The sequence below is a fragment of the Polypterus senegalus genome, chromosome 13 (assembly GCF_016835505.1).
Source record: "Polypterus senegalus isolate Bchr_013 chromosome 13, ASM1683550v1, whole genome shotgun sequence".
NCBI classification, from domain to species: domain Eukaryota; kingdom Metazoa; phylum Chordata; class Cladistia; order Polypteriformes; family Polypteridae; genus Polypterus; species Polypterus senegalus.
In genome coordinates, this window is record NC_053166.1 from 152,685,281 (window position 1) to 152,711,390 (window position 26,110).

Below are 26,110 nucleotides of genomic sequence, written 5' to 3' on the forward strand. Positions count from 1 at the left end.
CTTAGTACATGTACGTATGTTTAGTGTCACTGTACATACATTTACTGTATACTATTTTTCTTGCATTGTACGTATTTATTGCTGGTGGCCTGTCTATCGTAATGGCTGTAACATTTGTGATATCGGAGACACTCAATATCTTTAAAATATTTAGGTTTTACTGTATATAAACAGTGTGTTTATATACATAATTTCAATGAATCTTACCTAATATCTAAGAGAATACAAAGGGACTATACTGTATAACTCTGCGGGGAATATTTATAAACAGTGTGGGAGAGTTTATAAGGGCTTAAAATTAATAAAAATAACCATAGAAACATATGGTTTCTACTTCGCGGATTTTCACCTATCGCGGGGGGTCTGGAACGCAACCCCGCGATCGAGGAGGGATTACTGTAAATACAATTAATCCGTTCCAGACCGTAAGAACTGTATGTAAATATATATATTCTTTTAGTTTTTAAGCACAAATATAGTTAATTATACCATAGAATGCACAGCGTAATAGTAAACTAAATGTAAAAACATTGACTAACACTAAGAAAACCTTGAACAACAGAGAAAACTAACACCGCACAAGTTTGCGCTATAGCCTTACGACCCGCTCGCTAGAAACACTTTTTTTTTTTAATGAGTTTTAAGCACAGGGAAAAAAATTAACATTTGAAAAATCTGTAATTTAATAAACCACCAAGAAAAGTAACATTGCAACAATGCCCGCTATGAACCGATCGCTGGAAACAGAACTGAAAACAAAAACAAGCCTTTTCTACCTTATGCGTCCAGCCCTCTCTCTCTCTCTTTCGTGTGTGCGTGTGTCTCTTTCGCAAGCCTGGAGCGCCTGTGTGTGCCTCTGTCTCGTGTGTGCGTGCGCCTCTGTCTTGCGCACCTTTGTGTGTGTGTGTGTGTGTGTGTGTCGTGCTCTCTCTCTCGCTCGCTGCACAGGAAAGGACTGAACATGTACAAACCAAAAGGGAAACTGGCTTGTTTGTATACCAAGTGTGTGGTCGTGAACCCAGGCAAAAGTTTGGCGAACTTTTTGGTCATAAACCGATTTGTACGTATACCGAGACATTTGTGAACCGTGGTTCCACTGTACTTGGGCTATATGTAGTGGCAAAAAAGTGTGAACCCCTTTGGGGGGAAAAAAACTGCATATACGTATAAATTTGTCTTAAAATATTGTCTTCACTCAATCTATTCTTGTAATTAATAACGTACAGATGATTTTATATTGTTCATGGACATACGGAATGTACCATCCAGACATTCACAGGTTGTAGGTTGGCTGATGACTTTAGCAAAAGAGACTGGGTGGTCTCTTGGTCTGGAATCCCTACAGATTTTATTTTTTTTTTTTCTCCAGCCTTTGAAGTTTTTTTGTTTTTTCTGTCCACCCTGGCCATCGGAACTTACTTATTCTATGTTAATTAAATGTTGACTTATGTTTATTTTTTATTGTGTCTTCTATTTTTCTATTCTTCATTTTGTAAAGCACTTTAAGCTACATTTTTTTGTATGAAAATGTGCTATATAAATAAATGTTGCTGTTGGAGTCCAGGATTAGCGGAGGCTAACCAATGAGATTAGATTGGAGGTGTGGCTTAGAGATATATAGCTGGTTAGCATTTGCTATTTAGAAGATGCATCTGCTGATGTGAAACAAGCTTCTCTGAAGGGAGCACTCAAGATCTACGATCAAGAATTGCTGGACTCTGGGCCTGCAGCTTGTCATCCGTGTTAAGGAAAATAAATTCCCAACTTTATCAAGGTATCCTACCCGGGTTATGTTAGGGTGACTGTCCACTAGATGACCGTAAACTTCAAAATGTCTTCAAGTAAAGAAAATTCACATTTTGGAGTGCCCATTCAGAGCTGAGACCTGCAAGAGAGCCATTCACTCCAGACATTGTAAGAATGTGGCTGAGCTGAAGCAATTCTGTAAGGAGGAATAAAACACGTGAGGGTTTGATCTACAAATGGAAGCTCTTTTTTTTTTTTTTAAGCGGTTAGTGATGCCAAAGGAGGTCTGTCCAAGGGTTCAATTATTGTTTCCATAGCACACTGTGATTGTTTGATGTGTTTGTTCATTAAGACATGAAAATGTAGGTATTGTTAGCTTAAGCATATTGTGTTTGCCCAGACTTGTAACTCAAATGAAGATCAGATCAGATTTTATGACCAACTAATACATAAAACCAGGGAATTCCAAGGGGTTCACATAGTTTTTCTTGGTACTGAAGCTAAAACGTGGTACGCATTCACTTGTACTTTACACAGTTGGAGAAAACAGCCATCCAGGACTGACGCCAATAATATAAAAACAAAGAAAACGCTGACCTGAACATGCATTTAACAGTGAGACTTGAATATCAGTAATGCAGCATGGACGTTGGTTGATTTCCGTGAAAATGCAGTAGAAGCAAAAAAGGGCTGAAAGTCACGGATGGGCTCAGGAGGATTTTCGGTTTGCATCTCAAGCTTGAGAGTCCTGGTAGCAAGCCGAGTAAGAGAAAGAATGAGACTACTACAAGGTGATGAGAGAATGTAAAGACTTCATACAAGCTATGGACAACGTTGTACTGGAATAAGACGGTGGCTCTTATATTTGATTAGATTCTAAGCTGCAGCCTCTGATTTTGAGTAACTAGTTTTGTTAAAAACTGTAACATAATTATGTTCATCGATGCGCGTATGGTGGTCACACATTATTAAATTTGCAAGTCCTTGTATGAAAACGTCTGGATCCCCTAAACACGTGTTTTCCAACCTTTCTGGTGACCTTTTCTTTCCTCAGTAAGTGTTCCCTTTGGTGCGTCAAGCATGACCATCATGGGTGGGCTTGGACTATTGCAAGGTTATCATGATGGGGGTGGGGTGCGATTATCAAATGTGAGCTCAGCCCCCCATTGTTAATCGATCATGAACATCATAGCTTGTCCTCAGTGGTGAATTGAGAAGAATTGTCAGTGTGGGGACCCACCACCACTATCATAAACAATAGCAGCTCCTGACCCACCGGTGGCACGTGAGCACCTGATATTTTCTTATGTGTGCAAGAAACAATTTTTCTTTTCTTTTCACGTCACTTCACGGCCTCCATAGAAACTCACCTGGGTTTCATTTTGAGGAAACAGCAGCGATTGCCCGATTCGTTCCAGCTCTGGCTTCTCCCAGCAAATACTGAAAAATAAGATTTCACACTGAAGCACCTGTGGCGTGTTTTTAATAAAGAGTCCCAGACTCTAAAACGAGCTTTACCTGTCAAGTATGGAGTCAAAGCAGGTCACGGCATTCTCTCTCTGCAATGCCAGTATGAGACAGGGGCCTTTGGAAAGCATGTCAGTCTGGTGGCCACAAAGACATTCATTCAGAAGACAGTTTTACTTTGGGGCTATCGTTCAATTGGCTTTTCTAGCTATGTCTTCACTCACCACTGCAAACTGTTCCTGGAATGACCTCAGCATGCCTGCGACAAGCTGTCCCTGTGCTCTGTCAAGATGGCTCAGACGCCCACCCACCAAGCTGAAGCCTTTGAGAAACAGTTGTTGGAGCAGCTGGATGTGGAGGGAAGGCTGGGGAGTGCACAGGATGCACGCGGAAATAAGAAGACATGTTGTCTGGCAAAGGGCATTGCGGGCTTAAGTCAGAGAGAAGGAGAAAAACAGAGTGTCACATAGTAATAGCGGAGAGATACAGAGTATTAGAAATGAGGCCTCACTTACCTGGGGACGCTTCCATAGTTGCAATAAAATGTCTCTTTGCTGGGCTGCAGCTGCACAAGTGCTCAGTCTTGATAAATGGATCGGACGCTGCACACAAAATCTGTTTATTTAAAACAAAGTCATCAGCACTTGCATGTCAACTATCCAAATAATTGGTAGTATAGAAATACAAGATGAGGCCAATTAGTGTGAAATATGATGTTCTGTTTAAGAGTTGCACATCATCAACCAACAGCCATTCAGTCCAACACTGCTTTAGCAAGACAATATGCATCACAGGTCTGTGTGTGTGTGTGTGTTGTACCTCTTCTTGTTCCATTAACAGAGTTTCTTTGCAGCATATGCCATCTGAGAAGAAGAGCTTTACGTCCTTCACAGCCTTACTGTAGGATGGCGATCCTGCCAATAAAGAAGAGCAATGCTGAGTGCATCTGTCACCACAACGTTCACAAGGCTGTACACAAGGGCATAGTTAGCCATGCCTGATGGGCTTGTTGCTGAAGTTCATTGGGTCTTTATTGTCACATGTGAAGAGCACAGTGAAATTCTTAACTTGTATGTGCTAATCAATGTGGAGCACACTCTCCAGAGCTGTGATTAGTGAGTATAACTGTCATACCTCAAAAACGTTCATATTCCTTATCTGAAATAACTGTTTGGGCCTAATCGTCTCACTAAAGCTAAACCTCGGAATGTATGGAGCTAGTGCTTAAAGGGTAAGAGTTACTTATTCAGTTTACGCTTAAGTTGTCCTCTACTTTATTTTGTCCACACCCTCCAGTTGTGTTTCTTAAAGAAAACACCTAACACACTATTAATATGAAAAACCCAGTACGGAGAAGGACCCTAGAGGCTGTCGCAATAGCTGTAGATCTTGCAATGCTATCATGGTAGGCCTTGAAGAAAAACCTCCTGTTCTTTGGATCGATGAAAATGGTGGACATTTATGTAGCATCCTGCAGTCCAGAACATTTCATGAAGCTTTAACGACATCTGGGGCCTCATGTATAAACGGTGCTTATGCACAAAAATGTTGTGTACGAACATTTCCACGCTCACATCGCGATGTATAAAACCTAAACTTGGCGTAAAGCCACACATATTTTCACAGTAGCTTATACCCTGGCATACGCAAGTTCTGCGCTCGGTTTTGCAGACTGGTGGCACCCATTGTCAAAGCAGTGCTGCTGTTCCAGTGCGGTTTCCCTTTTTTTTTTAGATCCACATCCCTGACACGACTTTATAAATACACTGAACGGCATATTGTTTATTAGTTTAATGCATCTGATTGTAATTAACCAGTAACAATATAATGGTCCACAAAATGGTCAAGCTATTCTAAATACCATTGCTGCTTTAGCATCGGTACGCTCACTGCACCTTCTTCGTCTTTCAGCTGCTCCAATTAGGAGTTGCCACATCGGATCATCTTTTTCCATATTACTCTCACTGCACCACTCAGAGTATTTATATCACTGTATCTGAGTGTGAATCACAGATCTACAGCAGATGATTGGATAGAGAATCATTGGTATACAGCATCAAGCACACGCTGCCTCAGCCATCGTGTTTATTGAACTGCTCTCGTACAGCAAACGCTTCAGAGCCTTTCCTGTACGGACCTCGCAGTTCAGAAACAGTTTTATCCCAAGAGCTCTAAACACACTCAGTCAGTCCATCAAGTGCTCCTTGTAGAACTGTTTGTACTTATAAGTACAATCACCTCACTGTAAACTTGCGATACAGTTATACAGTTATACAGTAATATTGCACAACCTGAGCGACTTTATGAAGCGCGTATTTACATATGATGACGATATCATTTTTAAGATGAAATGCAGCAAAATATGTTTATTATATTATACAGATAAAACTAACTTCATTTGAATAATCTATATTGTTAATAAATAAACATGTGAGGACATGGTGCCACAGCGCTAGCGAGCCACTGGCGCTCCGTTCACTGATTGTTCCTGCCTCGCACTGTATGCTTCACTGGGACTTGCGCGACAAGGGAAGGATAGATGGATAGTATTGAAGGTTAGTAGATTTGAAAGAGACAGTAGGTCGTGCACGGCACAGCAAGCATCTTGTTTGAGACATGGACAATCACTGCACCACCGTGTTCCCATGTTTAATAACATGCTTTAACTCCTATCATCATGAAAATGATATCAAGTATACATCTCAGTATTTTAATTATTCAGAGAGCTGTAATATCGCGAGTGTAATGGATTCTGTGTCCTGTCAGAGGAAGAGAAAGCCGGTTTAAGAAGCACGTAGTGATTCACACACATAGTAGATCAAATACAAAACAAAGCATTTAACGTGCTACTTTAGTTATGATGGGATTTGAGAAAGTAGTAAATTAAACGATTTAAAAATAAAGTTTATGATGTTCTACTTTAATGATAAAATAAACTACACGATTAAAGTGGAAATTTCGAAATTAAAGTTGACATTTTGAGCTTTTTCCCACCACTTTGTGCCTATTTTTTTTTTCTCTGTACCCTAATAAGCTTTCGTGTGACACTCAGACGATGGGCTACGACTCACCTTGTCATGGTGACTTTGATATCTGACAACTTCTTTTTTATTTCGGGCACTTTGTGAAATTGAGCTTTTGAGTTTCTCCGACATAAACTGTGTCACTCGATCAGCTTTCTTTTGTTGATTATATCACTGTTTAAAACCAACAAATATTAAGTTTTTGTTTGCCTCCACTTGGTATTCGCTGAAATTCTTCTATTTACCCCATGCTTTTGCCATTGTCTTTTCACAGAACGCTGAGCTTAAGGGCTATTTATATTGATTTGCATATTCAAAGAGGTGTAATTCTGGGAGGAGAAGGGGCGGGAAAGCAGGCACGTATGTGCATGAGCGTTACTTTTCAAGCTGAACAGGATTTATGTAGCAGAAGAACGTGGAAGTTGGCGTTCGCACAGATTTATGCATCTGGATTTTTTTGTGCGTAAGCACATTTCCGCTTTTGTGCTTATGTCATGTTATAGTGTGAGTTCTACGCACGCCGTTATACATGAGGCCCTTGGTGATCAAGGAGACCATGAAAGGCATTTGAGTGCATTCTGGTGTTTGGGAAGCCACACAAGATTTGGTGTACCAGTGTGCTTGGGGGTGTCATGAGAGAAGGGTTAGCAGCATAAGGTGCACATGGTCTATAAATTACCCGCATTCTCCTTGGTGATTACACAGCCATGAAGAGCAATCTTTGAAGCTAAAGACTCCTCCAAGATCAAATTATCTGTTACTGATTCCATCTCTCACTATGGTTAACAGCTGGCAACAGACATTGTAGGCCAAGTGTGGGTGATGGCGACCGCAGCTGCTGGCATTGCCACCAGGAGGGAAGACCCACTTCTTGGGGAGCTGGGGAGACGGAGGGAAAAGAAAGTTGCGATGGACTTGCTAAGGAGCACAACCGCAAGTCTTGGAATGCTTCATTTATAAGTATTTATTTTTAATTTTGAATCCCCACAACTGGAGTTTTAACTGGATTATTTATTATATCTGCCCTGCACCTTAGTATTTGGACTAAGTAAACTTTGCACTTTGCTCTTTGGCTATTTGAATCTGGTTGTTGTCCCTCGCTGTGCCCATCTCGTTTATAAATTTGAGTCCAGAGAACAGTTTAGTGCTGAGTACGCCACCCAGACTTTACGGTTCCTGACAGGCTGAAATCCTGCAAATACAAAAACAACGTTGACATCTTTTAGCTGGAGTCCAAGCCTTGCAGGGTCCACTCACCCAAACATCCACATTCACTTACATAAATTAAGCGGTGTTTTTGAACTGGAGCTTAAACACATACAGGGAGAGGGACAGAACATTCAGACGCGACAGTAAATTGAATGACGTTAGAAACTTTGCTAAACAAAATCTGCCCAATTTTCACAAAGCATCTATTTATTCAACTTAAAATCTTCGAGCACATCCGTCTCATTTAAAATTGACCAAAATGTTTCCAGGGTGAGAGCCAACCCGTGAACGCAAGTTGCAGTCGAGCTCCAGCCTCACTGGGCCACATGTTTTGGACCACGTGCACCAAATTAACATCATTCTGGACCAAAAATCTTGAAATGTTTTTCAGACAGCCTTGGTGTCACAATCCCTCCTAATCCACTAGCACCTGTGTTTGGTGGGCTCTCAGAGGGGCTTAAAGTGGAGAAGGACAAACAAACTGTAATTGCCTTTACTACACTATTGCCACATAGACTTATCTTGGTCAGCTGGAAGAATCCTAACTCTCCTCTTTTAAGTCAGTGGGTAACTGATGTTGCATAGTATTTGAAATTGGGGAAAAAAATCAAATTCTCACTTAGAGGATCTGTGCAAAACGTTTTAAAAACCTGGCAGGATCAAATCCATAACATTTTAGAATAAGCTTTATACTGGGGAGATGGATTCTCTTCCCCCTTTTCTACTCTTAAAAGTTTTACTCTGGTTGTTGGCCTTCCCCTCTTTCTCCTGGGTGGGGGTGTTGAACTGAATTTAGTTTTGTTAAGTCTGAGTCGTTTGTATGGAATGTTATTTGCTTTTGATAAATTTAATAAAAAAAAATGAATTGGCGCTATATTAAATAAATTGAGGGGGTAAAGTAAGGTTTAAATCATGCAAAAGCTGTTCATGTATTAATGTTCCCCCGAGGCCTTGGACCCCTGAATCTCAGTACTATTTATCATGTCTGGCTGCAACAGAAATTTGCAGTTAACACCCATTGATGTTTTGAAAATTAGGGAAAAAAAAAAAAAATTCTTTCAAATAAAAATGGGAAATTTTACCAAACAGTTCCTTTGTTCTGAGATAGCTGAGCTACTCGCCTTACTCAGAAAAAACAAGGCCTGTGATTGGTTGGGATCAGGGATGTGCGGTCAGGGGAGGCAGGTGAGGCTCTGAAAAGTAAAAAAAAAAAAACTAATAATGATAACATAAAATAAATGTGTCCACTGGTCTGTGCTATAAATTTGTTTTCTGTATGATACCAATAATTGTGATAATTTTTATAGTCAAAATTGCTGAATTTGCACATTTCCTGTTCAAGTAGAGGAGAGAAACGCGAGGGGCGGCAGTGACAAGCCTCACCTCACCTGGGACTGCGCTCTCCCTCACACACGGGGTTGATGCCTGCGATTGGCGTGTGCCTGTTGCTGTGTCTCTGTATGTCACCAATATAACGTTTATTATACACCTTGACTTTCCAGATTCTGGCTAATATCTTTAATGAATGTGTGGGACTTATTTAGTCTTGCTGATCGGACACAAAACCTTAGTGAAAAGGCACAAAGTGAGGCAGGCAGTACTGTGCCTCCCTGAAGGGGGCGCATGTGAGCCAAACAGGTGCTCGTTGCTGCTCTTCTATGCACCAATAAGTTAGCGATATCAGAAAGTCAAGTGCACTGCAGCGGTCCATTTATTTTTATTTTTTGTTCCGACTGACTGCCAAAATAAAAGATTAAGATTTTTAAAACTAAAGGAAAATAAGGAGGGACTCTTAGAAGAAAGTGACGGAGATTTTTGCGGAGAATGATAGGTGCATGGACTTCATTTACAAGTAAAGGTAAAACCATAAACGGGTTTCAATTTTATAAAAAAAAAAAAAAATCCAATATTTAAAAACTAAATTTTGTCCTTAAATAATATATTCTTTTGTTTTTCTTGATATCCTTTTGTTGAACAGTTTCTTTTGCTTAAAGCATCAGAATAAAAAACTTAAAAAAAAGAAAAAAAAAAAACCTACGTATTTCAATTAAGGTCATTTGTATCGAATGAGTGAGAACTGTCTGCGGTGGGCTGGTGCCCTGCCCGGGGTTTGTTTCCTGCCTTGTGCCCTGCGTTGGCTGGGATTGGCTCCAGCAGACCCCCGTGACCCTGTAGTTCGGATATAGCGGGTTGGATAATGGATGGATGGAGTGAGAATTGTAGAATTGCAAATGGCAAATTGAGAACACATGGAGGGTGAGGAGCAAATACACTCTCTCCACTATAAATGTAATGTTCTTTCTTATCCAGATACGCGCCTTACCGATGTGTGTAAAGAACGGTGATGAGATATGAAACTTAACCAGTAGTCAATGTGCAGGCTGCCAATTGAATAGTCAATAAGCTACTCTGTTGGGTTCATATATTTGTAAATCTGACTCGTGCTTCACCAGCCATGAACCTCACCGCACGTCACTGGTTGGGATACTCTCTACGTTTTTAAGAATGCATTCCTTTCTTTCATTATTGTCAACTGCGGTTTCCCCAGACACTGATGCCATTTTTATTTGCCTCTTTTTTTTTTTATAAATATATTTTTTCTGCAGACTGCACTGTTATGATACTCTCACAGAAAGGCAGCAAATAACAAAACAAGTGTCTCTTAGCTGGTGCACACGTTTTGAAAGGGCATCAAGTGGTGTCGTTCCACTACTCACCATAGATGCCATTGTGGAGTAAATCTGTGCCATATTGGGCCCTCCAAAGAAACTGGTCATCTTTTCGAGCCTGCAGGGGATCTTCAGGTCCCAGAAGATCCAGCAGCCTCTTGACCGCATTCTCTCTTTGAAGACAAAGGATCAGAGATGGGGCTGAGGTCAGATATTCCACCTGGGACTCCACAAATGAGGGGTTCTGTTGGAGCAAGGTCAGACGTGGCAGCAATTAATCTACCAGGGCATTGATGTTCTGGTGAACTCAATTAGAATCTGACGGTGGTATGACACAGTCATCAAAGCTGAACAAAAGGCTATGAAATAAGACTACTGAAAATTCCAAGACAAACCTGCAGCTGTGCAGGAGTAAGCAGTGCCAGTGCGCTTTGCTGGTCCAAACGGTGCACCTTGAGTCCAACCAGGTGGAAGCCTTCATGTTCCACCTTACTCAGGATTTTGCCAAGTGACTGCAACCAAACAGTTGGCTTGAGAAACATCACAGTGTACAGCATCTCGGCAGCTAAGCAGAGGAATTGAGACATTAGGCAAAGTTTAATGCAGGTTCATAAAGTTGAGGATTGGAAGGTAACAGCAGTAAAATGAACTGGGCTGAGGCCAGAAAATCCACATAAATCTAATTCACTAAGGCAAGATGCCTATTGGCTTACACTTTTCGTCAGAAACTTCAAAAGACTTTGTTGGACAGTTATCTTATCCAAAGATCTTGACCATACATTGTTCTTCTCTCTTGTTAAATGAACCCTAGCCTGAATGAGTAAATGTATTAATTTTTTACATTCCAGATTTCTCACTTAAAGATTTTCCAATGTTGGTATTTGTCCTAGTGTGTATATAAACACAGGGAACTCCAGTTTCTGTACATCTTTGCCTGAAGAAGGGGCTCGAGTTGCCTCAAAAGCTGGCATATTGTAATCTTTCTAGTTAGTCAATAAAAGGGGTCATTTTGCTCGACTTCTCACTTTGAGGGAGTAATCATAAATTGAGTTTTTTTTTGGGGGGGGACCCCAAAAAGCTTGACATCTCGCATAACTAGACATCAAGTTGAGTCGAAGGGTATATCATATGTGAGTAAAGAGGCGCTGGACCACAACAACAAAAAAAAAACAAGCAATTTCAAAGTGTTCATTCTTAGGAACCCAGAAAAGGCAAAAAAAAAAAAGGATCAGCCCAGTAAGGAGGCATCCATTTTCAGTTTATCTGAGCTCAGTGGCCTGAACCAGTCGCACAAATAGCATCTGCAAAAATAACCAGCATGGACTTACTGTTCACCATGTACTTGAAGATGGACTCGGCCTGTAAAACGCGGTTTCTTTTTGCTGAAAGAGAGCAAAACAAACAATTTATATGTATGAAACAAAGAGTGTCTTTGTATCGAGTGTTTTTCATAGAGAGGATCATCAGGGTGCTTTATTAAAGTAATCATGGAGGAGAAGAAGAAACAAGAAAAAGAAATGCCGAGTATTTTAGTTCAGCCGTGTGGGAGCTCTGCTAGATAAGTAAACATCCACATTCAGTTTTAAGGGAGGTTGGCTTATAAATTAACATGGCTGCCCCTCCAAAGACTGAAGATTGCAGAGCTGCATGCCGGCAGATTTGTAAATGGTGCAGGAAAAAACCCAAGAAAAAAAAAAAAAAACACAAATCCAATCTGGCATACCACCCAGAAAGCACCTGGCAGAACTGGCTGGTGTAATCATAGACCCCTCCGAAGACAGCAGTCAGCATTGCTCTGAATATTATGGACAGAGCATCCTCGAAACAAACCCACCATAGGAGATGAACGAGTCAGCCAGCTCAGGTACGGCCGACAGTCAGTCCAGAGATGCAGTGCTGCCAGTCTGCCATCTTCTAATCCGCTTATTCCTGGACAGGGTTGTGGGGGGTGCTGCAGCCTATCCGAGGTAGCATGGAGTGGGAGAAACCCTGGAGTCCATCACACTGCAAACACACATACCCCGTCCACACACCAACGCCCCTAACTTGCATGTCTGGGCCACACGGTTACTCGGCTGCGGTGAATTTTTGATGGTGACGGTGCTTGTTGTTATAGCCATCAAAGATGCTGCTGTTACTTAACCTTTAGGGCACCTCAGTTACAAAATTCATCTGAACAAGCCGATGATGCACTTTCTGTTTGTACATCAGCTGGTGCTGCTAAACTATACTGGGGTTTTTAAAAATGTTTTTCACACAAAATTTCCAACAGTAGGGTGGTATGAAAACAAAGCCATGGAGAACTTCAGGAACACAGATTTGTGTTTTCCATTAAATAAAAGGAAGTTCTGTATCTTCTTGCCATTCTTGCATATCATGCCAATGTGTTGCATGCTGGTCAGACATGAAAATCAGAATTTCGCTGTCCTCTGTGCTTGTGACAGAATTACGGCCACTTCTACTGTTGCAGCAATAATCCACAAATGGAGTTGGCCTCTCACAGCTAAGATTACCCCCAAATTCTTTTTTTTCTTTCCTCTGCTCTGCTCTGCTGTATGGACTGGCATAGCACTTCTGCTTTTCAGATCTAGGGTCCTAGGTTTGAATCTTACACCTGGTCATTGCCTGCGTCGAGCTCTGTGTTGTGATGTCACAAATATCCTGAAAAGTGGCTGAAGCTTTGAAAAACACCCATAAACAGACCAGGGCCTTCAATAGCCTACCCAGAAAATGGCTTCACCAAAGCCTGTGGAGTTGGCTGCCCTTTCGAAGCCCACCATCTCTCGAGGGTAACTGGATCACCTAGCAAATTGGCAGAGGGGCGTGGCCAAGAGGAAAACCAAACACGTGACAGGACGGGCTAAAGATTGGGAAGTGGGTGTGGCAATACCATGCTGGGCCGCGGTTCAAGCTATGAAAGTCAGCAGACAGCTGGAAAGGGTGGGGTGAAGGAAACTGGCATGCAAAGCGAGATGGGTGCAGCTTACCCAGGCAACAGCCAAGCTTGTTTGCGGGTGGCAGAAACTTCAGTAAAGGACGAGCAAAGTCATCTGCTGGGAGAAAAACAAGTTAGTTATCTGTAGCTACTCACTAAAAAGCATTGCACAATGCCCAACACCTTGTGTGAAAAAGTAATTCCCTCCCTTGGACTCCATAACCCGCAGCTGGACATTTTGTATTCACTCGTGGACAATACTGTGGAGTATTATTCTTATCAATGCACTTCTGTTTCAGGGATGGCTCCGTAACCTACCCTAATACTGCCAGCATAGGCTCCCCAAAGCTTAAACTGGTATAACTGGGTTCAGTAAATAGACTGGTAGATCGCTGATCCAACCTGTAGGTCTTTGCTTTGAGGCAGAGAAATAAAACAGAGACACGGGGAAGACATGTAAGCTTTATAGAGACAGTAAATGGGCTGGAAAGTGAACCCAGGTCACTGAAGATGTTTGGGCAGTGCTGGCCACTGCCCCGTTGTGCTGCCTTCTTCTATCCAACCACTTTCTGAATGTGGTTTACATTTGCTTAGTCATGGAAAGCAGGAGCCAGAGTGAGTGAGGACAAGTCAAACCACACCCTGAATGGGACCCCATCCATTAAGTACAAGGAATAGTTTAAAGGAATACTCAACCCAAAAATTGATTTTTTATATGTTATTTACCACATGTGGGCAAGAAATTTTTTTTAAATCTCATGTTTTTATGGAGAATGGAGAGAAGAAATTTCCTGATAGAACAGGACACAATGGTGACCAAACGAACAGCAAACGATATTAAAAAAAGTCCACGAACAAAATCTGACATTACATGTGTATTTAATCCAAACATCAAGTTATCCGGTCGTTATGTTCATAATGTGCAAAATGCAAACATTCTTTACTAAAATATTGTGAAATAACCCCAGAACATAGTCCACAAACAACTCCTTCACATGGGTTTAGAACAATCTAGATGAGAGCAAGCCATTCAGTCCAACAAAGCTCGCCAGTCCTATCCATTAAATTCTTCTTAAGAAACATCAAATTGAGTTTTGAGAGTCCCTAAAGTCTTACTGTCTACCACACTACTTGGTCGCTTATTCCAAATGTCTGTGGTTCTCTGTGTAAAGAAAAACTTCCTAATGTTTGTGCGAAATTTCCCCTTAACAAGTTTCCGACTGTGTCCCCATGTTCTTGATGAACTCATTTTAAACTCACAGCCTCGATCCACTGGACTGATTCACCTCATAGTTTTAAACACTTCAGTCAGGTCACCTCTTAACCTTCTTTTGCTTAAACTGAAAAGGCTCAGCTCTTTTAATTTTTTTAACCTATCACACTTTTGAAATGAAATCAGCACTCTTGACCAATGAATGAGGGGGAGTGGTGGGTCTTCAATTAAAATAATAGAAGTTTTTGATATTGTTTGCTGTTGTCCAGTGTTGGTTGCCATTGTTTCCCATTCTAGCAGAAAATTAATGTCTTTTCTCCACAAAAAAAAAGAAGAATTCTCAGACATCTCTACAAACTGCACAAATAACAGAAATAAAACAAATTTTCGGATAGAATGTGCGTCTCTAGTGATTAACGCTGAACCACGACGAACAACATAAAAACATCCAGGAAAAAATCTCCCGTTACTTCTGGAAAACAGAGCAAAGCACACAGAGGAAACGAGCCTTTGAATTGAAGACCTGCCTCTTCCCCTCATTCATTGGTCAAGAGTCCTGCCTTCAACTCAAACTCTCATTCATATATGTGTTTCCTCAGCGTTTCCAAAAGTATTTATTTAACAATATTTTAGCAAAAAAATATATATGTTTAATATACAGTACAGGCCAAAAGTTTGGACACACCTCCTCATTCAATGTGTTTTCTTGATTTTCATGACCGTTTACATTGGTAGATTCTCACTGAAGGCATCCAAACTATGAATGAACACATGTGGAGTTATGTACTTAACAAAAAAAGGTGAAATCACTGAAAACATGTTTTATATTCTAGTTTCTTCAAAATAGCCACCCTTTGCTCTGCTTGGCATTCTCTCGAGGAGCTTCAACAGGTAGTCACCTGAAATGGTTTTCACTTCACAGGTGTGCCTTATCAGGGTGATTTAGTGGAAAGTCTTGCTTTATCAATGGGGTTGGGACCAGCAGTTGTGTTGTGCAGAAGTCAGGTTAGTTGGACGATCATTTATTTTTCAACAGGACAATGACCCCAAACACACCTCCAGGCTGTGTGAGGGCTATTTGACCAAGAAGGAGAGTGATGGAGTGCTGCAAATGGTCATGAAAATAAAGAAAACACATTGAATGAGGAGGTGTGTCCAAACTTTTGGCCTGTACTGTATATACGTTGTTAGTATAAAACTGGATGGCTTGACATGTGGATAATGTAACTTGAGTAATGTGAGATTCCTTTATGGACATTTTAAAAATCGTTTGTCATTGTCCAGTGTTGGCCACCATTGTTGCCCATTTTATAAGAAAGTTTGTTGTTTCCACTTTCCATGAAAATGTTTTCCCAGCCCTACAAACTTCATAGGTTACCACATAAAAATAATGTTTTGGGTGAAGTACTCCTCTAAAGTATTACTCCATCCATTAAAAATAAGTAAAACCTAAAAACAGTTTTTTGATGCTGCTAAAAGACAATAATTGCAGATCAAAGCAGTACCTGAAAGAAGTTCTTGCTCAGTAAAGAAGAGGGCAGCCTGGCGGAAGGCCAACTCAGGGGTGGGTGACATCAGCTTCTCCAGCCCGTTAGATGAATCCTGCAGGAGCTCTCGGAGGACAGCAAAGCCATTGACACGTCTCAGTGCCACTACCAAAGCAGAGCTGGATGCCAGTCTTGCCACGCTCTCTTGCCACTGCTTGTCACCCACTTCAAATGGTGTCAGTTCACGGGCAAGGGGCAAGGAAAGGGTGGGCAACCACTTTAGGCCTAACAGTTCAAACCCACCACCTTCAAGAGCTGCTAGAAAAGAAAAGCAAGAAGGAAAAGGAGATTTAGGGTGTTAAGTTTTATTTTCATTTTACTTATTTTGAAGAAAACTACAGCATGTTGCATGGGTTTTTCCAACAGAAAGCTGCTATCCACCATAATAAAGGGTAAGTGTCTGTCCGCTTGCTGTGTCTCTGTCATTCTAACAGATGGTACATCTAAACATTTTTAGTATTAAATGTATTGCATTTGGTGAGGTGATGGGAAGTGTAGAAAACTGGGACAGTTCCTTACATCAAAGTTTCTGTTTTGAAAATAGTGCAAAAATTGTGATGCTAGGAGTTTAAATTTGAAGCGTAATCGTTCATAAGACTCAAAGATATTATCTGTGTGCAATTCTCCAAGTGTTTTAATCCTGAACATTTTCCAAAGATTAAATACTGCCCAGGTATGAGAGGGTACAAAAAGGTGAGTTTCGTGTAGAGATGCAACAGATAAGAGCTTCTCTGCCTTGAAGTGCATCCTGCATTGGTTTCATATTCTGTGTGATTGGTGGGACATTGGATTATCGGTATATTGATCATAATTTGTATTTACTGGGGTACAAAGACTGGCTTTTTTGACAGGATTTCCCCTTCTAGTGGCCATTTTTGGAACTGTTAGGTACTTTTGTGCTTGTGAAGTCTTGAGTGGCATATAGCATGGATTATGCTATAGTTTTTGGACATTTTAATACTTTTTGCTGTTGTCCAGTGTCAGTCAGCATTGAGTCCTGTTCTATCAGAAATGTTTTTCACAAAAATATAAGGTGTTGTGGTGTGAAATTGTGTATACAAGTTGATAAATATTTTGCATGTTTTTATCTATAAAACTTAGACAAAGCAATGCAATATTAGTGTTATATCATTGACAGGAACAGCGGTGGTTTGATATTTGGCTAAGCACCTCCCCTTTTAGGATCGAGTCTTGGTAATTTTATGATGGGTCTGGAGAAGTGCCTAAAACCAGTTTGGCAAGTGATTCTCTGCAGGAGTCTCTCAATCAACTCCCACAGGAAAGCCACTCAACCCAGCTGGCAAGCATCAGCTCAACAAATGGTTTTGGGGGCAGGTGTGAAAGGTATGTTGTGCCCCCATTGGTCAGAAGTGTGGCTGTTTGGGATTGGTTTGAATCTGAGGCCATTCTGTAGCATGATGCTTCCTATTGACGCAAGGATTTGGACAAAGAACGAATAAATTCAGTTGCTTTACCCCTCCCTCCCTCTCTCACACCATCATGATGAAGGAGCATCTCACCCACCATAAACTGAAAAGACCACCAACTCGGCAGCCATATTGAGATAGACATGCGTCCTGTCCTGAAGAAAGCGGACTAAAAATGATGACTCAACTGAAGACATTTTCAGTAACTAACAACTCTGTGTGCTGCCTGAAACTACACACAAGTATTTATCAGGTTGTATGGTTGCCAATATTCACTTGTAGTTGGCTTATTGTTATGATGTTATGAATATTACCAATAATACATTATTTAAAGTTGTCACTTAACTCCTGCTTGTCTTTTACTCTATGTAATGGCCTGAGGTTGTAGATGTAGACGGTAAGGTGGGGAGAAGTTATAAAGTACAACACCTTATAAACGGGGGTACGTCGAGGGGATTCCAGGCCTTCTGGCAAAGGCTACACAATAAAGAATACAAAAGGGGAAAGTAGAGGAATAGAGAACTGTACCGAGACAAAACATAAGGTTAAAGGTTCTTAGCCACAACTACAAACTACTACATAGGGTAAGTCAAATAAAAAAAATATAATTTTTAGGAGAAGTATTAGGTTATGCTGTATTATTAATAACTAGGGGGCTCTGTCCCCTGCTTGCTTTGCTTGCCCACCCCTGAGTTTGGTTAACCGGATATACAATTTTAAGAGATTGCTGTTTTCATGGGAATTATTACATATGCATTATTTTCACTTTTACCTTAAAAATTTACTAAAAACAATATTTGGAATTAACTTTTCTTTAAGATCGCATTGAATTTTGATTCCGTGTTTGGACTTTCATCGTGACAACGTAACATACAGTATAACTGCCTGTGAGTGAATATCATTTCTTTCTCTCTACTAAAATAAAATGACTTTTTTGAATGTTTGTCCATGCTCTTTCTTCTTCGCTTAGTTGTTGACATGTCATCTAGAACATATAAATTTTATCAGGACAATAATTTTATAAGAGCGGAGGAAGTGTGTCTGACAAAAGCATTCACACGACTGAGAGGTTAGATGACTGTGGTCTTGTTTGAAAATGGTTGTAAGTAGTTAAAAGTCTCCGTCTCAAAGGACTTTATACCGCACCAACGTTTTTGGAATCTTTTAATTCTCACTGGCAACACAAATTAGACAATCTACAAGTCTCCAATTTAAAGTTTCAATCTCTTTTTGCTGCTCCGTTATTTCAGCAGGTAATAATTTCCATTTTTTGAGACTTTCGAATTTTCGTACTTCCATTATCTCTAACCTGCTCTGCATGTGTATCGCGCCAACGTTTTTGAATTCTTTACGACGTTCTCATAACATACATACATTCATACAATCATTGATGTTAGGTAGAATGCCTAGAGGGGGCATCTACGTTTTGTCCTTTATTTCCGGCCCAGTGTGGACTCATCTCACGGGACATGTAAGTGTCTCTCTGAGAAAATCATGTCTCATTTTCCATCCATCCATCCATTTTCCAACCCGCTGAATCCAAACACAGGGTCACGGGGGTCTGCTGGAGCCAATCCCAGCCAACACAGGGCACAAGGCAGGAACCAATCCTGGGCAGGGTGCCAACCCACCGCAGGACACACACAAACACACACTAGGGCCAATTTAGAATCACCAATCCACCTAACCTGCATGTCTTTGGATTGTGGGAGGAAACCGGAGCGCCCGGAGGAAACCCACGCAGACACGGGAGAACATGCAAACTCCACGCAGGGAGGACCCGGGAAGCGAACCTGGGTCTCCTAACTGCGAGGTAGCAGCGCTACCACTGCGCCACCGTGCCGCCCCTGTCTCATTTTCTTCCAAGATTTTTTTTTTTTTTTTTAATAATAGAGAGAGAAATATAAATCAGCTAATTAAATAAATGACCAAAGTCAGACATAAACAGTAAATAAACTGCCACATGAAGACCTTTTTATTTTTTTTTCTTACCTTCCAGGGGGGAATCCCCTCTTAGAATTTTACGAAGAAAAAGGTTTCCAGGTCTGCTTGTGTTCCTGCCTGTCAGTGTAAGGATGACAACTTGTTCAAGTTCGGGTTTTGAGGAGAAAGTGCGCACCGACAGCATGTCCATGAGTACACTTCCACAGTCGGGCACTGCCCACAGAGTGCCACCTGCCAGTGAGACACGGGAGTCAGAACTGAAGTGGCCATGAATTGGGAGCAATTGGGGACGCAACTGAGTGATGGTAGACTTACCCAAAGTGCGCAAGATGATCTCATTGTAGGGAAGCGTGTGGAAGCACAGTCCAGGTTCTAGTCCATCTTCGAAGGAGAATCTTCTACAAACAGTGGCAAGCAACCCTTGTTCAGAAAACTCGTTCATTAATCCTGCAACGACGAATATTCACTCATTCTACAAAGCTGCTTATTTGAATGCTAAATCACAGGGAGTGCTGACTGAAAAGTGGAACCGAACCCTAGCTGGGATGACAATCCATGCACCCATCCAAGCTCTCTCCCATTGGGCCAGTTCAGATTTGCCAATTAACCCAACATGCATGTCTTTTATATGTGGGAGGAAAACCCAGGCACAGCCAGAGTAGGACAAGGTGGACATTGCCCATTCTGCTGGGTTTAGTGGCACACAAGGCCTGTTATTTAACAGGGATGCAGAAATCCTGATTCACCTTTCCCCAGCTTGCACTCCAAAGTAAGTGACTGAATTCCATTTTGTACAAACCTCAGCCTTCATCTGAAAACAAAAGTGTAATTTCAGAGCTGAACCGACATCTTCTGACCAAAAAGCGCCAAATGGACACTCGAGTCCAAACAAAGAGCTGTAAATTCAATGAGTGACAACTATGGTGGACAACACAGCACACCAATGGGAAGGCACCGATTTTGTAAATGGAAGTGACTTTAATCCAATCACGAGAGGTTACACTTTCCTTCAGACACTAGCTGTACTCTCGCAGGGGGATTCTCTCTGAAATGAGCACTTGAGCTCTCTAAAACCAAAAAGCTGATGAGCGACACTCTCTTTGGGAACTGAAAGATGACAATCCTGTCTGTTTGTGGACCTGAATACTGAGATCCACTCGGCTAAGCCAAGCTGTGTTGTAGAACTGAAGTCCAGTCTGAGAAGACAGAGAAGCAGCCATTACTTCATGAAGGGAACTTCAGCTTCTAAACTCTTGTGCCAGAATACACTTTATCCTATGAAGTCACAGAGGATACAGCAAAGAGCCTACCTAAGAAAAAACACAGCACACCACACCACAAAGGCCTCATCACAAAGAAAAAGGGGCCAGTCCAGCGCAAGAAGAAGCCTCCCTTTGAATCTGAAGCAACAACAGAAACAACTCCACACAACTTTAGACACCAAGACTTGGTACCTGTGCCAAGATTAATTAGAACTCTAAAGAGCCAGTAAACAGCCAGCCTCTTCTGTCCTCCATGTTTGTCTGTCTCGTCTTGTTGCGTCCTGTCTTATATATGCAGTTATATTTCTATAATCCTTGTGTTTATCAATAAATTACATTATTCCGTTTCTTAAAATGAGTGGGCTGCAGTAACACTGATATAAGTATAAAGGATGGAGATCACCTCCTACACAGAAAATTAACAAAAATAAAGTAGGAGGCCTTACCGAATTATTAAACTAATTATCGCCATTGCCAAAGGCAAAATTGATAATTAGTCAAATTAAATTCATCTCAATCCCTGCACATGCAAACTCCATTCTGATTTTCTGATGAGGCAGTAATGTGACCACTGAGCTTCCATGCTGCTCAGGTCAAATATCCCAACCGATAAAAATTTCAAACAATAAATATCAAATAGGAAATATTTGAGGATTCTTTAGCAAATTAGCTGTCACACCAAATGGGTTCCACCAAGGATGGTAATTCTCATTTTTGACTTTTTTCTGAAATGACCATTGGCCACTTTTGCACATAAAGATAGCAATGATGAAGGCCTTACCAGTGATGAGGCTGGCGCTGTGGTGCAGGGCATTCTCTCGCCGTAACAGAATAAACAGGCAGTGAGCGGTCAGCTTCATTCTGGGCTCTTCTTCTGATGAACCAGTGTAGGATGGAGCAGTGCAAAATGCAGACATCTGAGAAATGAGATCATCAAAGGAGAACATAGAAAGGCAAATTGTAACACTAAACTGGTGAGGCCTGGGATTTGGCATCCTGTGGTGAAATTAACAAGCAGACTTCATTTTTTTTTTAATATAGTGCCCGTCTATAATTAGCTTTATGAGTAGCGGTACTCTGTACAATTGCTCAATAACTGGAGCCCAGGTTGGTACAATGACTTGCTCGGGTTCACACAGTGGAGGAGACTGAACTGACTTACAGTCCAGCTGCCTAACCACTAAGCCACACTGCCTTGGTAGGTGTCAAATTTTACACAGAAATGACAAAATCACTGTATTTTATTTGTTAACCTGCTAGCTGTTATAAAATAAATAAAAGCCCAACCTTGTGACTCGATATTCCCAGTGCTTGGGCTCGCTTAGTGGATAGCGGCACTCGCTTCACTCCTCGCAGCCGGAAACCACACCTGCTGCACACGAGGAACACGTCTCCGAAGCACAAGGCCGGGATGATAGGTGACACCACGAGGAATAGATCAGCTGGGGGCCAGAAGAGTGGGAAAGAAAAATAATAATTATTTGGTCACTGGCAAGAAATGAAACTGAGCTGGAGCAGAAATCAAAGACATGTGAGAGCAGAAGTTCACTTAAAGTGAATCAAGCAATCAGAATTTGAATACAGAAAAAAGGGAAGGGGTCCGAGTACTTTCTGAAGGCACTGTATGCGAGTTACTTCTCTCCCACTCTCAAGGACACAATTAAAAAGGGACATGCATAAAAAAAAAAAAATCAGAGGAAATCATTGGCGGGAGCTCCAGTACCTTCAGTTATGGCGATGAGGGCTGCGGGAGGCCTTGCTGTGCTCTCCATGCTGTGGACATCAGACCTGAAATAGAGAAACAATATCCGCTTCACAACACTGCAGTTGTTCATGTTGACCTCTAAAGTACAACATTTGAGGTAGTGCTAGACTCTGAATGATTAAATAGTTAAAAAAAAAAAACAACAGGAATGGTAAGAAATGGTGAAAAGGTTTCTGTGTTATGCAAATGGCCAAAGTGCCAGATTAGCTTGATGCTCAGGTCTCATGCATCCACTCACTGTGACAAGTCTCGGCAACAAATGTTTTAACATATCATATACTAATACTGAAACAGCTTAATAACAAAAAGCTTTTCTGATGAAGATGGGCCATTTAGGCCACCATCGCTCATTATTTCCTATTTTCAAAATATTGTGTAGCTGACATTTAAAGGTCCTGGAAGTGTCGCTCTCAACTCTCCTACTTATTTAAAGTATCGGCAGCTCTCTGTGTGGAAAAACTCTTTTTCATGTTAGTGCAAGTTGCCCTTAGAAGGTTTCCACCTGTACCTATGCATTCCTGCTTTTAGAATGCATGTATAATGATAATTCGTATGGCATTGTCCTGTTTCAGGACACAATGCACGAGAACACATTTAAGATGCATATCAGAATCACAAGTGAACAAAATCTTTAACAAAAATGTTCATTCTGGCCAAGCAGAAGGTAGGTTTGTTCCAACATCAAATGTTGCCACTGTATCTGATCAGCTCTGATAAGAGAGAGTGGGGAGAAAAGCACGTGGCTGTGATATCTCTGGCAATGAGCAGCTACCCACTAAATCACACATAGCTCTGATCTCTCTCTCAAAAACGTTATTCCTTAACAATCTGTAGATGATAATGTCTGTTGAACAAACTGGTATTGCTAGCTAAGAGCAGGCAAAATACGCTCCAACACGTGGCGAGTGGAAGACCGACTGGAACGTGAGTGAGTGAGTCAAATAAATCAGTACTGCAAATTAAACTATGACTTATAGTGCGATAAGAGAAGTCGCAAAATAATGTTCAGGCAAATTAAAGGGGGAACAGATCTAAATCCATTAAGTAGTTCTCCCATGAAAAGCGGACAGACAGACGTTGGATTTATACACAGTAGACTCCTGCGAAGTCGCGGTTCAGGGTTCGCGGACTCAGTCGTTCATGGATCTTTTCCTTAGAACCTATTCATCTTTAGCGGAATGCACAAATATCCTCCGCAATTTTTTATGGCTTTTTTCGTGGCAATACTGTGCTGTAGAGAGAACAGGAAGCAACTGCTGAGGGAAACACTGTTTGGGATGGTGAAAGTAGCAAATCTGAGAGCATTATTCATTTCTCCTTGATGGCGATTGATTGCTGCCCTGTGACGCGACTCCAGCTGAGTGTCCTAGTGTTTTCCATTTTGTTATTGTATCCATTTTGTTATTCCTAAACGCACAAGATGTCGCCGAATCGCCCTGCACCTTCTAAGGCTTCTGGCACTGAGCCTAAGCGCCAGAAGAAGTTTAAAACACTCCAGGAGAAGGATGAACTACTGAATTTGCTCCAGTTAAAGAAGAACGAAGCAGTGATCTGGAGTACCATATCTGGAAGTTTCTGTGATAGTGCCAAAAAGTTAACGACCGTAAGGAATAAAAATATCATCAGAATGGAATCTGCCTTGGCATTGTGGATCACCGACCGCAGGAATAACATCCCGTTGGACAGTAACATCATCCGTGAGAAAGCATGGAAATTGTACCAGCAGTTTGCTACAGAAGACAATGTAGCAACTTCCCATCACAATGTTCCTGAAACCTATAAAGAAAAGCCAGCACGTAACCCCACCAAAAGACCACCTGTCCAAAGATACGACTCCTGAAGCGCCTGAAGAGGCACCACCTGAGGAGTTTTAAATCCTCCGCATCATATTGCACAGCTACGTCATCATCATCAATATCATTAATCATTGATGAGTACCCGTTCATTTTACTGTATTTTAATTAAATGAATTTATTATGTATTTACTTATAACAAAGAAAACGACAGTGCATACCAAAGAAAACGCGCTTGAATGAATTAAAGTACGTATAGCGGTAACATCGGTATTTTACACTCTAGCACTGTGGGAGACATAGCAGTACAGTACTGTACAGTAGACGGGTTTACCTTTAAATGCTGTTTTTAGGTGATGTATTAAGGAAATTTTTAAGGTAATGTATTAATGTATTAAGCTGAGTTTGCAACGAAATTAAAGTGCTTTGGGGGCATACTGTATTTAGGGTTTAAACTGTAAAAACAGGCATTTAAAAGGCATTTTTTAACCACATTCAAAACTCGCGGGTGCTCTAGGAATGTAACCCCCTGCGAATTTTGGGGGGTGTATATATATATATATATATATATATATATATATATATATATATATATATATATATATATATAGTACAGGCCAAAAGTTTGGACACACCTCCTCATTCAATGTGTTTTCTTGATTTTCATGACCATTCACATTGGTAGATTCTCAGTGAAGGCATCAAAAGTATGAATGAACACATGTGGAGTTATGTACTTAACAAAAAAAGGTGAAATCACTGAAAACATGTTTTATATTCTAGTTTCTTCAAAATAGCCACCCTTTGCTGTGATTACTGCTTTGCACACTCTTGGCATTCTCTCGAGGAGCTTCAACAGGTAGTCACCTGAAATAAAACCATTTTCATAAGTACATAACTCCACATGTGTTCATTCATAGTTTTCTTCAGTGAGAATCTACCAATGTAAATGGTCATGAAAATAAAGAAAACACATTGAATGAGGAGGTGTGTCCAAACTTTTGGCCTGTACTGTATATATATATATATATATATATATATATATATATATATATATACCGTGTATATAAATTCTACACGTAATGGTCATAACGGTTGACAACTTTCGCCATGTTGAACTTTCTTATTTATGGCCCCATCTTCACGAAATTTGGTAGGTGGCTTCCCTGCACTAACCAAAACCGATGTACGTACTTATTTCGGTGGTATGACGCCACTGTAGGCCACCATATTGAAGTTTCCAATGTCACTAATTCTCCAACTTCCCGTGTAGGTAGATGGCTGAAATTTGGCAGGCTCATTCCTTACAGCTTACTTACAAAAGTTGGGCAGGTTTCATTTCGAAATTCTACACATAATGGTCATAACTGGAACCTATTTTTCTCCATATACTGTAATGGACTTCAGCTCGATGGCCGTGGGGGGCGGAGTTGCATGTCACTTCATCACGCCTCCCATGTAATCATGTGAACTGACTGTGAACACAGTACGCAGAAAACAAGGAAGAGCTCCAAAGAGCGCTGAAGAAAAACCCATACAAACATATTCATAAGTGCAGCTACTGCGGAAACAAAGCACGGTGTAAACCGTAAGTTTAAATTAAGTTTATAGACACGCTCCCGCTGACGTTTGTCATGCCTTCGACGAATAGTTTATTTGCGAGATACAAGTTTAATGAGAAGACACGAGGTAGAAACAAGACTTTGGATCACTTTGTAACGGAGTTAAAATTGCTGTAGCGAGAAACTTTTAAGTGTCAGGTCTTAGCTAACATTAAATAAAGCTGCCATGTAAGTTTGGATTTTTTTTCTCCCTAAACAATAAAAACCATCATTCAAAAACTGCATTTTGTGTTTACTTGTGTTATATTTGACTAATGGTTAAATGTGTTTGATGATCAGAAACATTTTGTGTGACAAACATGCAAAAGAATAAGAAATCAGGAAGGGGGCAAATAGTTTTTCACACCACTGTATGTACATTGGTTTCGGTTAGTACAGGGAAGCCGCCTACCAAATTTCGTGAAGATGGGGCCATGAATAAGAAAGTTCAACATGGCGGACGTTGTCGACCGTTACGTGTAGAATTTCGAAATGAAACCTGCTTAACC

General features: G+C 40.9%; 1 protein-coding gene across 1 annotated transcript in view; it reads right to left on the minus strand.

Moving 5' to 3' along the window:
- Window positions 1-26,110, minus strand: part of LOC120543352 — an 84,214-nt gene that overhangs the window by 1,409 nt on the left and 56,695 nt on the right. Inside the window, exons 12-26 of the mRNA XM_039776386.1 lie at window positions 22,166-22,230; window positions 21,730-21,884; window positions 21,224-21,359; window positions 19,496-19,627; window positions 19,229-19,411; window positions 15,768-16,067; window positions 13,102-13,164; window positions 11,443-11,496; window positions 10,510-10,679; window positions 10,163-10,358; window positions 4,033-4,127; window positions 3,729-3,828; window positions 3,438-3,643; window positions 3,265-3,350; window positions 3,117-3,186 (exon numbers count right to left, since the gene is read on the minus strand). Of these exons, the coding sequence (XP_039632320.1) occupies window positions 3,117-3,186; window positions 3,265-3,350; window positions 3,438-3,643; window positions 3,729-3,828; window positions 4,033-4,127; window positions 10,163-10,358; window positions 10,510-10,679; window positions 11,443-11,496; window positions 13,102-13,164; window positions 15,768-16,067; window positions 19,229-19,411; window positions 19,496-19,627; window positions 21,224-21,359; window positions 21,730-21,884; window positions 22,166-22,230 (2,011 nt within the window). The remainder of the gene's footprint in view (window positions 1-3,116; window positions 3,187-3,264; window positions 3,351-3,437; window positions 3,644-3,728; window positions 3,829-4,032; window positions 4,128-10,162; window positions 10,359-10,509; window positions 10,680-11,442; window positions 11,497-13,101; window positions 13,165-15,767; window positions 16,068-19,228; window positions 19,412-19,495; window positions 19,628-21,223; window positions 21,360-21,729; window positions 21,885-22,165; window positions 22,231-26,110) is intronic.